Source organism: Simochromis diagramma, unplaced genomic scaffold (assembly GCF_900408965.1).
Source record: "Simochromis diagramma unplaced genomic scaffold, fSimDia1.1 OVJJ01000545.1, whole genome shotgun sequence".
NCBI lineage: Eukaryota > Metazoa > Chordata > Actinopteri > Cichliformes > Cichlidae > Simochromis > Simochromis diagramma.
Window position 1 is genome coordinate 1,632,724 of NW_024387371.1, and position 16,239 is coordinate 1,648,962.

The following is a 16,239-nucleotide window of genomic DNA, read 5'->3' on the forward strand; positions in this document are numbered from 1 at the left end:
ATATTTCTGATTAATTGATGATTTTATGAGCAGTAGCAGAAAACATTTTGCGATAAGAGCCTCCCATTTTTGGTTAATGATTTTTCTATCTCTTGCATTAGTAAACAGATTTTCTTTGTGTTTTGAATTGTTTGAACAAAATGTACAAAACAGATTTTACTGGCAAATGATTTATGAAAAAATAATGAGAACACTGGGAGCTAACAGAAATACTTTTACTCGTCTTAATATTAAAAATATTAGGAGAAGTAAAGTCATTCTCATTAACAGCAACGCACAGACATTCATGTTTAATAAATATACTTTCATTTGTTATGGGTGAACTGAAAAGGCGTGCTATATTTACCCCATCAGTGTTTTATCTGTTCTGTTCTTGCCTTAAAACCAAGCATCTGACACTCCGTGCCAAAGGCGTAGCACCATATTGTTTTCTAAAATTATATTTCTAAACATTTGTTCAGATATTTGTCTCTGTTTCTGACTAAGGACCTGTGAACTCCATAACCATTCATTTGGCAAAAGAAGAAAAATCTGTACTCTCACTCTGACTGCAGGGGAGAGCTGGTTTGCAGTGATGGAGTGCATTTGTGTCTTTGCTTCTCAGGGTTATATAATAAATATTAGACTCTGAAAACAGCCTGAGCCTCTTTTCTGCTGTTGTGGCTCTGAAAACAGAAAACATATCGCTGCGAAGGATTCAAACCAAACATACCTGTGGGTTCTAGGAACAGACCAAACAATTGCAGGTGAGGCTGAAATGAGATACAGTAGAGCCATGTGCATGTATCCACACACACACACACACACACACACACACACACACACACACACACACACACACACACACACAAACCAACACTGTCCTCATCTGGCCAGTGGGCTGAGCATGGTTTAATGTTATTATCACGCAGGTGTGGGTCTTGTCCCTCAGGGTTCCATTAAAATGATGCCCCTCTCAATGGAGGCTCCATTTGCTCTTTAGATTTAACACGGGCCATATGTCTAGCAGGAGGCAAACAGCTGATGGGGTTTTAATTGACAGAAATCAACATATTTGGTTGTGCGCATGTGTGTGTGCGATGGTGTGCTAATGGTGGATGAGCTTGGGCATCAGGGGATCCCTTTAAAGGGTCAATTATCTATCAGAAGAAAGAAAGAAAGAAAGAAAGACAGAAAGAAAGGGATGGAGAAACGCTGCAGGTCTTGTTTAGCATTGTAGGACATAATCATGCACATCAGTGAGTGATTACATTTCCTTCATTTTGGAGCTGACATTCATTGTCCATCCCAGGAACACACTGGGTGTACAGAGCACTAACTTCATGTTTCATCCAGCTCCACAGAGATAATGCACCAGGCTGCAGTCAAATCATGTAAATTACCTCTGTCACAGAGCTGCTTTAGGCTCAGGAGGGGACCCAAAACCAAAGACTGTGTCTGCTGTTGTGTTCAAACTCAATCGCTGCTATAACAAGAGACTGAAATAACAAGACATAACATACAAAACCATTTTACACTCACTTAAATGGAAATATTTCTTGGATGATTGGTGAAAAATGGTTGAAAGTAGTTCGAAGTCCTGAAGGATAACAAAACGTTAGGCTAAAAGGCGCAATGCAATTAGCACATAAAGCCTGTCAATGGCCTTCAGTATCACGGCCCTCTAAGGAGTGGGAGACTTGTAAAGCCTCCTGATCTATTGCCACAAAGTGATTAATCCTCCCTAACAATGACCAGTCTTAAACTGGGCCTCTATATTATTAGGTAGTCCTATATAGCATTTTAGCGTTTCACTAATTAGCATTCAGATCAGGGACCCGAGAGACAACCCCTCCACCACAGAGGAAGGACATAGGATGAGATGGCGACACAGTGAAATGTCATTAACTTGATGTTAATTACTAATTAATGGGGCTATTTCATTTACATGTATCTCTGGCTCTCTGATGGGCCCTGCGTTTACTGGGTTACTCCTACCAGCCAACAAGTAGAGAGGAGGTGGGGAGGGTTTATCTCCCCCTCTCTCCTCTACTCTCCCCTCAGTGTTTCATCTCTGCTAATTAAATAGTGGGCCACTCATCATGATTATGTCTGCTTTTACAACACCATTTTGTGTCAGTGAGAGCACTCCAATAAGTGACTGGCCACCTCTTTAACACCGACGTGTTTTCTTTTTTTATATGAACTGTACATCAAAAAGCTAAATTCACTGCCAACCCGCTCCGCTCCTCTGACTTTTATCTGACTTGTTACTTTCACTCACTTGTGACCCCTCCTTTTTTTTTTCTTTTCATCGCCACGCGGCAGCCACAAGCCATCCGTCTCCATAGCAACCCGAGCCATTCGGTCCCATGAGGGGGAGTGACTAGCGTCTGGCCATTCGCACGTGGGTAGTGCCAGCTAGCCAACATGGCACACAGCATCCTGCCATATGGTGCCACCACATAAGTACTGCTGGCCTGGACTCGGGATCCGGGGCTGTAGTGTGGCCGGTAGTGTGAACACGACGAACCTGCGGTGGAACCTGCTTTGGACTGGTCTAAATAATGGAGTCCAAATAAAAGGTTCCCAGGACAAACCTTTATGGTTTTTGAAAAGCTTGAACGCTTTGTGTATGAAAAGGCTCTTTCGTGCAGAAGCTGGCGATATTTGCTGCAAATCGACATTCATGAAAACTTCATGGGTATGCTGTTAAACAGGAGGACCCCTTTATACATAACAGGAACTGTGGAGTATCTGGAGATTGGGAGGCACGCCGCGTGCTCGCCTCATTACTGATGCTGCACTGCCTCTCTGTGGAGATGCAGAGAAAATACACGCAGTATTTTCTCTGTGCAACATATTGAAGAAACTCAAAATAGTTGACAAAAATATATATTTTTTTATTCAAACTCAAGAGCTTTTAAATACAGTATATCTGAAACACATTAGAATACTGCATTTTATTTTATTTTATCTAACGTGTACATTACAGGTTATCAAAAACTATTTGACAGAAGGCTTTCAGCAACCTGTAGTAAGATATGTTGGCGAAAACTATTTATAATGTAAAAGGTTTACATTTTCAAGATGTGAACATAACAAAAAAAAAGAGGCATGCGGGCATTTGTAAATAATGCAGTGCAAGCAACTGTGAGATCCAGCATAAGAAAAAAAAAACTATTGAAGAGTGATTATTTTGTACAGTAGTCTTATGTAAGACACAAACACAAGCATGATCTGATGTCCCCGCATTTGTGTTGTTGCTGGATCATCAAAACCTATGTTGTGATGTCATCACAAGCTCATAACCATAACTATAGCCAGTAACACTAACCCTAGCCCAAAATCACACCCTAACGAACATTAATTATGATGATCCCGGAACAATACCAATACGTGGATATCGATACACCCAAGCAAAACACACTCTGTGTACGGCCACACTAAAAACATAGTGTTGGAACAGAATTTTAAGAGATTTGGGGAAAGATACTCGATTTTAGATAAGAATTTTTAAAACGGTAATCATAATTTATAGCTACTTAGGATTATGTTTTTCTACCAAACACAAAAATAAATAGGTAAAGAAAAGTTCATTTCATTTTACTCTGAAAGACGAAGAGCTGCGCTTTAAATAAATCCAATGACTTCATTCTTTTTTGTAACAAGTGACAATGCCAACATCAGAAATGCACTTCATGTTACACCTCCAAGTATACATGGAATAAAATCCTAGAAAATATAAGCCAATGTGGAGTTGTATGCCAATAACAGTAACAAAAGACAAAGAGGCAACAAAAATCCAACAAATAAGGCAACTATCAGCAATGTACAGCAATCAGCAATTGACACTTTGTTACCACGAAGGTGCATGTCTTGCAGTTTTCTTGTTGCTCAACTGAGGCACGAAACAATAAATGCATAGATTTAAGGTATCAAATAAGCATCTGGACCTAACATGAAAACAGAACTTGAAAAACTGTGAACGCCAAAGATAAACATTACATTTACCTAAACCTTCAGACGGAGTTATGCAGCTAGTTTTACGTTGCTACATAGGTTTCCAGTTCGATTGTACTGAATCCGATAATTTATCGTTATCTCGCCTGTCCCCTAACATTCATAACGTCACTGTGTAACTTGGAGACTATTTCAAACTGCCTTAGTGACAGCTAGCACTATCTATCATGAAAAGTTAATGGATGCCCTCCCAAATACTGATGTCACTTCCTGTCTAGTGCCTAAGTAACAAAGGTATTAAGTGCGATGATAATAATGCAACCTAAAAAAGTCTTCTTGAAGAATCGTGTTGTCTGCATGTGTTGTTTTTACATTATTATGATATCACACTGGTGATTATTTAGATATATTTGTTGTTTGTCATCTAACCTGTCTATTTAACACAATTTAAAAAAAAGTCTTTCAAACTCTATCCATATAAATATAAAATTACTCAAAGCAGTTAGGTGAGGTATTTCTATTACATGCAATTACAAATAATGAAAATACAATTATTTAAATTAATTAATAACCTTTGGTCTTTCAACTTAAAACAAACCCTTGGAGACAACGATCAGCGAGAGCGCCTAGGCAAAGCCTTGCTGCCATAAAGCTCTCGGTGATTCGAACCACAGAAGGTAAATTGTATAGGACATTAAACCGCCTTTAAAGTAATTAGTGTCTGGGTAATGAGGTGTCACTCAGATCTCTCAGTGACGGCTGAGTGAGGTGTACTAATAAAAGACTTCAGGTATGAGAGGCTGGACTCTCCCTGTGTCATCCACGCCGCCTAACCCATCCCTGCAGGGCAAAAACAAACCACCTCGGTCTGTCACAGCTCTCACTCTGGAGAGTGACACATCCATCACTCTCACAGCTCCTTCGGCACAAACACAGCAGAGCAGTGGGCTATGGCTTTCAGTTAACAATCTGTTTGATTTTCTTATTCCTAAGTAACACAGTCTGTACACATGTTAAGTGTAAACTATTTTCCATGGAGCCTGGAGGTAGCGTAGTCTTTCCTACTTCCACGTTCTTCCTTAACTAGCACAGCACCCTTTAACACAGTTGTCTTCTTTCCAGGATCCAAGGTTAAAGCCCGACAAGACTTTTCAGTAACATTGTGCAGGCTCTGCTGTGTGCTGCTGTTGCAGTCAAACAACCACAGAGCCAATCAAACTTTTCATAATTGATGTGTGCAGTTCCATCTATGCGCTGGATAATATCGCAGCTGCTGGTTGCCCGAGGTCACATTCAGGTCCCTCCAATAACTGACGATTTAGATGTGTATGTTGTGGTGGCGGAACTTAGTAGAGTCAATGTCAACCCGGCGTGCCTCAGCGAATGCCAGGAAGGTACAGAGGCCAAGCAGGTTGACCGTGGTGATGAGGGCAAACACAGAAGCCCATGAGCCTGTCGCCTCAATGAGATACCCCGAGAAGTACACCATTAAGACCCCTGCACAGGAACACAGAGTAGCTATAAATAGCAAAGCAGCACAAAGAGGGTAACAACATGTGCAGTGTCTTTTAAGTGGCAAAACTATTCAATTTGTCCCACATCTAAATTTCTACAGAGAAAATGTCAATCTTTTCTGTGTCCCTCACAGGACCACTAACTGTCATCCCCTCATCCCTGTATTATTCATCTGACACAAACTTCATCATGGTCCCTTGATGAAATATGCATGGGACAAAGAGACAAGCGGGACTGACATTCAGCACATCACCTCAAAGTTTGAATTTAGAGAAGTGAATCAATGATTTCACTTGAAAGCATGAAAGCAACTACTGGTAAAAGATTAATGACAAGTAGATATTTTTTTAATTAATACAAACTCACCTGAGAAAGCACCGCATGTATTCATAACGCCTGGAAAAGAAATGTACAGTAATTACTCGTAAGGTGTGACATTTTGCCATTGTTCTAAAACACATTTTTAGAACTTACCAAATAAAGCGCCAGCACAGGACGGAGCAAGATCTTGAACATTTACAGAAACACCACTGCAAAAGAAAAACATGTCATTGTCAATTTGAACTTCAGAAATGACTCTAAATACATCCCAAACCGCAACAGAGTATAAGCCTGACTCTGAATGGCATTCTTTCCCATAAAAAAACAGATGGAGAGAAAATCTGTGTCTGTACTGTGATACTGCTGAATGCATATTTACTGGTTTATTGTAAACATATCTATATCAATTCCACTCTCTTTTAGTCATCAAGGCTGGAACCAGAGTGAAGAATAGATTTTCTTTAGTGAGTTCGAAATATCATTAATGGAGCCACATAAAAACAAAATGAAATACATTTTTTGTCCACATCATAATCATTAAATTTACTGATTATTACTACGAGGTAATATATGTATATAACCTATACTTTTTATTTACACCATTCAAATATGTATCAAATGTAGTATTAGGGCCACAGTAAGAAAAAATCTATATTGATGATTGTTTTGAGAATAAAGTTAGAATTTCAAGAAAAAAGTCAAAATGTGGAGATTACAGTTGATTCAAGACCAACTGCCACGGTTGCTGTACCTTCTGAGTTAGTGAAATCATACTTCAGAATCAGCTTTAGTAACAAGGAAGGAAATTATTTTTTTCTTTAAGCACATAAACACTATTTTATCAAACAGAAAAACCACATGGCTGGTAAAAGGCTGCTAATGAACAGATGCAAAGTCATTGACGGTTACCATGGTCATTGTTCCTCAAGCTTCCCCTTTCAATATGCAACTGAATACACTAAAAGAAGTGCACTCACAATTTCATTTAAAGGATATCTGATTATTTTTAGATATATTTTTGATAGGGCAGCACGGTGGCACGGTGGTTAGCACTGTTGCCGCACAGCAAGAAGGTCCTGAGTTCAATTCCAACATCAGGCCGCGGTCTTTCTGTGTGGAGTTTGCATGTTCTCCCCGTGTTTGTGTGGGTTCCCTCCAGGTACTCCGGCTTCCTCCCACCGTCCAAAGACATGCAGCTTGTGGGGATAGGTTAATTGGAAAATCCAAATTGCCATTAGGTGTGAATGTGCGAGTGAATGTGAGCGCGAATGGTTGTCTGTCCCTGTGTGTTGGCCCTGCGACAGACTGGCGACCTGTCCAGGGTGTACCCCGCCTCTCGCCCTATGACAGCTGGGATAGGCTCCAGCGCCCCCCGCGACCCTGAAAAGGAGAAGCGGAAGCGAATGGATGGATGGATATTTTTGATATCTTATTGCTTTGAACAAATCCCTTAAAAACCCCAAAGAACTGATCATTGTTTTCTTATTCTTTTTTATCCTTTTCTTTAGTCACTCTTTTTTAAAATGTTCCTCTGTGCCAAAGAGCTCCAGTGTTGTTCACAAGTTTATTAAATACACATCAATGAATCATACCATTGTAGCGGCTGTACCTTCATTACCATAAACCCAAGTTGGCTTGCATACTTATTAGCACACCAAACATGCATTGATGCATTCTTTAAAAAAATGCAGTATTTACTTTGGAAGTTATTTTAACTTATTATAATTAAAGTCGATGTTTATGCCCTGTTAGTAGCTGGGATGACGAATTCCAAGACAAACCAAATGTAATAAGGCACTACTAGGTAAAGTGGTTAAAACATAAACGCTTACAGACACTGATCCGATACAATGACAACTAGACAAACTGCATGCATAATAAAAGCTGAGATCTGCCAAGTCTTCCTTGGTTATGCCTGAGCCAAGCAGCATGATTTAAGACTTTTTCAAATACAAAGTTGTACACTGGGGGGCGGAGTGGTGAAATATTTAACATTTAATTTCTAAGCAGCTATGCAAATAAGGGTAATATTCTGAAATTGTATCATCAAGTTTGAGTGAACAAAACACAAAACAATCTCTCGGGAAACACCACATTCACATGTAAAGCTAACCTCACATCTGCACAAATACCCACAATGGGGCAAAACATTTCTTACTAAGGAACAAGCAGGTTAAAGACCATTTAATATTTGATCCAGTCACGTGGGATCAATGTGTTCTCATAAGCACCTCTGTCGGGTAATGTTTAGAAAAGTTCAGGGCTGCAGCATAAGTGTGAATACAGCTACAGAGTGTGAGGAAACAATGGGTGGCAGTACCTGTGACTGAAGGTGGTGAGGCCCATGGTGGCAGACACAAATGCTACAGCCCAGGGGAAGGTAGTTGTGCCACACAGAAGAAGGGTAAACACACTGGACACACCCATGGAGAAAAACTAACACAGAGGGATGGACACATTAAAAAACCCCACATCAAACACAATTGTACATAATTCATTGCATAAGCAGTGTAAACAGGACAGTCATGCACTTTGTACTGGGAAGAAGAATCACACTAAACATGCAACATACAACAGAATAACTAAACAACTGAGAAATATCGTACCTGCATCAACTTCCTCACTGATGCTGTATCGAAGCCTGAGGGATTCAGAAGAGAGATTATGGAAGTCCAATGTAACGATATCAGTGCACTAAACATTTAAAATAATACTGATGTACAGTTTATTTCTCCTATTGTTTACCTTGACTAATGAGGTGGTCAGAGAGACAGCCACTAAAGAGGGATGACGGTATGGCCACTAACCAAGGAATGACATTGAACACCCAGCCCTGGAAAGATAAAATATTTTTGGGCTTTATTTGACCACATACAGCAGCCAGCTTCGTGTAGTGTATCAAGGACATGTGCTGTTTTAGTGACCTGTCTCAGTGATGATGATCCTAACAATTAATGACAAATAACTGTGACTTAATGTTGCTTTAAAAAGTCGACGAGTCTTAAAAATTATTTTTAGAAGATGGATGTAGAAACCCAGTGGTTTCTTGACTGCATTTTAAAGCCTAAGCAATAGCATTTTAGTCACTGTCATGCTTTTAAGGAACCAGAGGAACCCATGTTTAGGAAATATGGCAGGGTGCTAAATATACTTGTTCTTCAAGTATGTTAAATACAAATATACCTGACAAACCAGCTGCCTACATCACCAAATCTGGCAATCAAAGCGGCCACAGCTAAAAATCTTAGAAAAACCAAAACACATGAGTTAAAACAACAAGAAAACCCACCAATTGTAGAGCTGTTATGAATTTGGGCCATTTTTGTGCTAGGTTGTAAACATGCTTTGCAGTGGTGTTTGTTAATTTGGACATTTTAGCATGCAAATCTATGGAGATTGCCTCTGTTTTGCAGCCAGGCTCAAGTGGCCCCTTCAGGAACTATAGTTCTTGTAATTTTTCCAGCTGCTTGGTCAGACAGATTTTCAAGTTAAAATGCTCAACATTGTACCATAAGTAAACATGTTTGCAGCCTAGTACAAAAAAGGAGGTTTTGGCCAAAAAAAACACCTAATATCTACTTCCATAACAGTTCTGGGAGGTTGATTTTATTTTTCATCCTTTCTTGTAATCTCCTTCTTAAATTTCATTAAGTCTTAAAAGATGCAGAATAAGATGTCCAAAGCTAGTTCACCTCAGCTAATTTGAGTCACTGAACCAGATGACTCAATTGCACTTGTGTTACTTGTGCCTTTTGGAGCCTGTTTAATGCAACTACCTGACATATAATATTGCTGGCACCATTTTTGCTGGTTATTTTTTCCTACAGCCTATATGTGAATTCTAAAGAGTCAAACTGTAGTATTTTATTCGTATGTTATTCAGCAGATATCTGTGTCTGTGCAATGCAGCAATGCAGTCTATGAATCCTCCACCATGTCATTTAAGCGGTCACTTCTGGTTCCAAGAAACCAGGATGGTGATGGTCAAAATTCTAAAATCAAAGCTTCAAAACAGGAGTTTACAAAAGAGTGCATTTTTCCTTGACTTTTCCTCAAGCGCCACCATTTGGTCAAAATTTTAACCTATTCAGAGTTTTGATTTATATAACTGCAAAACTTAGAACATAGTTCAAAGCGCCTTTATATCTAATTCTACTTTCACAAAGTCACTCACATGGCTGTAGACTCTAAGTCTAGTAAATAAAGGTGCAGTATTTCATATTTTTATCCCTTAAGCCCTTTTTTTATTGATTGGTTTCTCTAATAATCAAAGGAGTCATGAGAAAATAGTTACCTTGGCATCGGGGAATGTGTCTTTAAAGAATGTTGGCAGCCATGACAAAAGAGTAAAGAAGGTGCTCGCCGTGCAGAGGTGCGTCACTATTACAGCACTGGTTATTGAATGAAGAAAAACAAGTCTCAGTGAGCCCATTATAATTACACAACTACTCGCTCTGGGTTTTTTAGCACACAATGACACATTGACTTAGATACTGTTTTTCCTATTAGACAAAGGTTTGTATCTGTGCTATTTGTTATTAACCGATACCTCTATGAAGGTATGATGCATTATGTTAAAGTGAGTCAACAGCATAGTAATACTTACAAGCCTAAACTATCATGTAATATGTGGAGGTGTCAACAGGGATCAGATCAATTAAGACCACACATGTACTCTGTGTCACTGAAAATGGAGCACATCAGGTGTATTACAGTGTATAAATATCTAGGTCATAGGGAGGGACTGGAAGGAAAAGACCTCAGAGACATGATTCAGACAGTTGAGGAACACCAACATAAATCCGATAATAAGATATTTTACATATTTCCACATTCCTCCACCTTTTTTTTTTTTCTTCTAGCTCAACACACATGCAATGGTTACAATTAGTATTCTGAAATTTTGAGGTTGCAGTAAATCAGCCGAAGCATTACATCAGAACCTGAAGGCACACAGGCAAGATTATTGCTGCTTATCCATCTGAATATGAAAACAAGCATGCAGTACTGCACATGTGCACAGAGCATAAAATATGTGTGCAAAAATTATAGGTGCAATTGCACATAAAGTCACACCCTCATAAATAAACACAGGCTTTATCTCACCAGACAGCAGGTTGTTTTAAGAGCCGTAACCAATGTCTTTTGGTCAGTTTGGACTGGGCTCCACTGCTGCCCAGGGACTCCAGGGTGATTATCGGCCCTACAAAACACAGATAAAATACAGGAACATGAGCACAGAAGAAGGTGCTGACTCCCGCTGAGCAGGTACAAGATAAGAGACAGCACAGAAACTACTGACACAGCTGAAGCATCACTTGCCTTCTCCTTTGAGTAGATATTTCCACATGCAGTAGGCCCACAGGACTGAAAGGAGTCCAGAAACATAAAAAACACTCTGCCAGCCGTAAAGATCCAACATGAGGGAGCCTGCCCCCCCAATTACCAGAGTGCTGGGAAATAAAACCACAACAACATGACAAGTTAAAACACAACCCTGTAAAAAGACATTTCCGCATGTGATTAGTATGACAGAATTTTATTGTGAAATTTCCTTATACATTTTTACAGAAACAATAAAATCACCATATTTAATAGTAACTGCTATTAACATCAATAAAAGCACAAAAAACCTTCTTGTTTTGCAATAAAAACACCCAATAATGAACTAAGAAGGAACACTCAGCCTTTTCTCACTACTACCCAGTTATTGCATAACACTTGACTCACCCCAGATAGGAGCCACTACCCACGGTGCTCATGAGGAAGCCTCTTTCACTTTCCACCACCTTTTGTGAGCACAGACTTGCAAGAGAGGGGTAATGAACTCCTGACATGAAAACACAAAGCATAGCCAAATTTTAGAAGGGCTTAAGGTTCAGCGGAAGAACGTTACACATTATTGTCTAATAAGACAAACATAAAAATGTGACAGAAAATAGAAACAGAGTAGCACATATGATACTGTGCTGGGTTATTTGAAATAAAACAATGCAGTCAAATCAATTTAAGGACACTTTTAAATGACTAAACTTAATCGCTGTTCTAAAGCCAAACAAAGCAAAGTACAAATGTCTGTTTGACAAATCGAACATCCCACCAGCAGAGGTAAATATGTCTTGATTGCTCAACAAATATGAGAATTATTATTTGTTTTCTATATATAAAGTAGCCATGATGAATGTAGGATACTCAAAGATCTTGGATTCCTGGGATCCCACATTTTTAACATTAAAAGACTAGCTAGTGCAAGGGTGTTTTTAGCATTTCTTTGTTGTCTCTGCAGTGGACACGTTCAAGTCACATTCCTTGTAAGTGTGACTGACAAATTGAATCATTAAACACAAGACAAACGTCCACAAACATGAACCAACAAGGACTTTAACAAGTGCCTGCACGAGTTCATGTGGGTCAGATAGATTATTTCGACTTCCCTGATGCAGACAGTAAGCAGATGCATTGCAAACAGAATTTTGTAAGAAATGCCACAAAAAATAAATGAAAGACCATTTACTGGCAAATGCTCTTGAGGCATTAAAGCCAGCAGCAGTTGTGGTCAGATAAATAATGTCTGATTGCCCATCCCTACTGTTCTTGTGCACAATATCTTTAGAGCACACTGAGAAAATCTCACCAAATCTGGGGCAAACATTCACTTGGACTCAAAGAAAGTCACTCTGACCTCACATCGCTTTGTTGTCTCTTCAGTTGTTGTGAAGATGATATCTCAAGTAACCCTAAAGGAAATTTTGTGTCTTCAGGTTTGGCACGAATGTCTTCTTGGGCTCAAAGAAAAGGTCTGAAAAATAATCAAAAAACTTCTGGCCCTCACTCAACACTGTATTTCAGAAGTCTTCACAATGTGAGTCCATTTAAACGGAAGCATGACTTTTTGGCAGGGACATACGACTGAAAAACAGCAATTACAGATGCAAATAAGTCTGGCAGTTATCGGGAACCCGAAACTGCGACCGATGGGAGTACTGTCCGAGACCTTTTTCATTACCTGGATCTTACACCTCACTAATGTAATCTCAAGTGATGATTCATCTTGCACACCGCTAATCTCACCTTGCAGTAGGCCCATGAGGAAGCGAGCTAGTGTCATAGAGAGGATCGGCTGGGAGCAGAAGTGGGCCAGGATTGGGGTGAAAGCTGTCATTGAACCCCAGGCTGCTGCAGACAGCAGGAGGACCTTCTCACCTCCCACCCTGTGAACAGAGCACAGATGGGTTGCATTAGCTTTAACTTTTGCCTACTAAGATATCAGCTTGGAAGAACACATTGAGAGGTTTTAATCTTTTGGATAACTTTGGCTGAAAATATAATCATAGAGAATATTTGATCTAAATAAGGTGAGCATTTAGATCAAGTATTTTGGACTGTTAACAGTTTCTAGAGTGGGAAAAAAAAAATACTGTGCAGACACCCATGCAGCTTATCTGTTAATGACACTGTGACTTAGCATGACATTACAGGGCAAACATCTCGCTCTGTAGACTGAGCAAACACCACTGGGCTGCTTACGTCAGTGCCAGCACGGTTCAACATAAAGCGACTTGATTTTAATTACAACTCTAAAACTAGAACAGATGCCAACTGAAGACCCGCTTCAGAGTTCTGTAGACTCAAGATGATTCTCAATCATAAACCCAGAGCCTACCAACATATAGAGCATGCGGTTTCTTACCGGTCACTCACGTAGCCTCCGAACACCTGAGTGAAGCAGTAGCCCCAAAAGAAGCTGCCCAGTACCATACCGGACTCCCTCTTGCTCCAGCTGAACTGCTCTGCCATGCTGACGGCACAGATGGGCATCGCCACACGGGCGCAGTACAGGAGGCACGTCCCCAGCAGCAGCACCACTGTCCATATCCTTGCCACAGGCCTGCACCGGAGGAGAGCAGAACAATTTGAATTTGGCTGCACATCCCCCAACAGCTGGGGACAAACTTTGACCTTGTTAGACCAGTTCGTAGGGGCTGTCTTATCTACAGTATGTGGCGGAAGCAAGTCCAACCTGTAGGGCATTCAACAGGGGTTAGTGGTGATGGGTTCTAACATGGTTTGGTTAGATTTATACATAAGATACTAGTATTCAAAATGTACATCATAACTTTATAATAGTTCATGGCAGTCTTTTCATAAAGGCAGCACTGTTATTTCCTTCTTTTTTAGCCAAAACAGCACTGCATAAAAACACTGAGCCATGAAAGGCCAGAAAAGATACGTGTCACCAGCAGATACAGCACTTCAGAAACCCTGAGAGGACCGGCAGGCATTAAGCGTCATTAACGATTTAAAAGTTAAAAACTCTCCCCCCTCCATATGGCCTCTGTGAGCCTTTTAGGCGGTGGGTTTGATTTAGTAGAGTTGTTAAAACATGGTTAAAACGAGCCCCGATGAGTTGGTGTTACCAACGGTTACCTTGACCAGCTGGTGTTGTGTTCAGGCCACTTCTTATGACACCCGGGGACGATCTTAGCGGGCGGGTGGTTGTCCTTGTGACAGACCAAATCTGGACTATAGGTCTTGCCATGTTTTTGAATAACTGCCATTCAACGTGAGGTGACGGACGGCAGCCTCTTCTCAACCGCTCCGGGTATACTGCACTTTCTTCCCTTTCCGGTCGATCAGTGAGAAAAGTAAGCGTTCGGGTGAAAAGGGGAAATCTTCTCGTAAAAGTATGCGCGAAATCACATCATAGGATCCTGACGGTGAATTCCATACCCTGTAAAACTGGACTAACAGAGAGAGAGGAGGTGATCGCCGTATTCGAAACAGAGCTAGAAGGGGGGGCAGTCTGTTTTTCCTGATGCCCTAGGAGGAGTAATCCACGTGTCAGTTTCTCTCCCCTGCCTCCTCCTCCAGCCAGCAGCCACGCAGCAGTTCTTCTTGTCGTCGCTAGGGTTAATCAGGAAGTGGTTTAGCCCGGCTGCTTCATCCGTTACCTTATCATCTGAAACGTCAGAGAGACGCCTGTGACTCCGGGCTCTCGGCGATGATGACGATGCAGTACTGCAAGTAGAAACAGAGCCTCCGCGGAGAACCAGGATGGGCTCTGTCGGTGAGCTGTCCTTGCCGGATGAAGATGTGATTCTCCCCGTGCTGAGATGCAGCTGTCGGGATGGGGCACCAAAATGCGCAGTACCTAGAAGGTTGCTGAAATGCTCCCCCGGCTATACTGAGTTAGCAGGAAATTGTTACATAACACGTCACAGCATGTATGCTGGTTGCCGGTGGGAATTAATGTACGGCAACAGTGTAAAGTAACAAACTTTTTGATAGTAAAATAAGAGGACAAATTAACAGCAGACTTCACCTACACACACACACACACACATATATATATATACACACACACACACAAATTTATGTGTGTGTGGGGGGGGGGGGGGCGAGAGGTCAAAATGGATTTGACCAGCTTTTTCCGAGGAGGAAGATGAAGATGGCTGTAGTGTTAGATGTAGCTATGAGTAATGGTAACATCAGGTAGAAGGAATTCTCAGAAGCTTGAGAAATACCAAGGGCTGAGAGAGGTACTCAAACAGATGTGAAGGGTGAAGCCAACAGTGACCCCCAGACTGGTAGAGTGGATAGACTGGTAGATCTCTGTTCAGAAGAGTGCAGTTCCAGGAACAGCAAAGACCCAAGCTTGAAGGATAAAGACTGCCCGCAGGGGCAAGTTAAGAATTTAAGATTTTTTAGTTGCATATTTAGTCACCGTTTAGATATCACCGCAGTGTGTTGTCTGTCTCTATCTCATCCAATCACTAGCTTACTCTTCTGTTACACCAATCCTTTGAATATCCTTTGAATTTGAATCCTTTGAATACATCAGTGAATTTTCTCTGTGTTCTTCCTCTTTTTTTCCTGTCTGGCATCTCCATATTCAACATCTTTGTCCGGCATATCCATTTTCCCTCCTCTGCACATGTCTAAACCATTACAACCTTGCCTCTTTATCTTTGTTTCCAAAGCACTTAACCTAAGCTGTCCCTTTGATATACTCATTTCTAATCCTGTCCATTCTTGTCACTCCCAATACAAATCTTAATAGCTTCAGCTCTGCCTCCTGTCTTTTTGTCTGTGCCACTGTCTCCAAACCATGGATCCATACAAACACGCAGAGGCCTCACTGTCACCTTATAAACCTTCCCTTTCACTCTTTCTGCTGTCCTTCTGTCACAAATTCCCCGACAACCATTTTCACCCAGTCTACCCTGCCTGCACTTTCTTCTTCATCTTTCTTGTGCACTGTTAGTTGCTAGGGATGACAGACCCCAGGTTTTCAAACTCATGTCATCTCACTAGATCTCCTCCCTGCATGTTCACCTTTCCACTTATCTTTTTCCTATTCATTCACATGTACTCCATCTGGCTTCTTATACTCCAGAACATACCTCCACCACTCCAGGCTCTCTTCCATCTCTCCCTACTCTCATTAGAGATCACCTATAC

At 40.8% G+C, this 16,239-nt stretch overlaps 1 protein-coding gene across 1 annotated transcript; it reads right to left on the minus strand.

Annotated features, from left to right (window-relative positions):
• Nucleotides 1–2,927: 2,927 nt before the first annotated feature.
• slc17a9b (solute carrier family 17 member 9b) lies at nucleotides 2,928–14,894 on the minus strand. Its single transcript, XM_040007830.1, has 13 exons — nucleotides 14,206–14,894; nucleotides 13,469–13,666; nucleotides 12,850–12,989; nucleotides 11,509–11,608; nucleotides 11,101–11,231; nucleotides 10,885–10,981; nucleotides 10,073–10,169; nucleotides 8,524–8,611; nucleotides 8,385–8,419; nucleotides 8,099–8,214; nucleotides 5,932–5,987; nucleotides 5,824–5,853; nucleotides 2,928–5,439 (listed from the first exon to the last, which is right to left on the minus strand). The coding sequence occupies exons 1-13, from the start codon at nucleotides 14,334–14,336 to the stop codon at nucleotides 5,261–5,263; spliced, it is 1,398 nt and encodes a 465-aa protein (XP_039863764.1). The 5' UTR covers nucleotides 14,337–14,894; the 3' UTR covers nucleotides 2,928–5,260.
• Nucleotides 14,895–16,239: the final 1,345 nt, after the last annotated feature.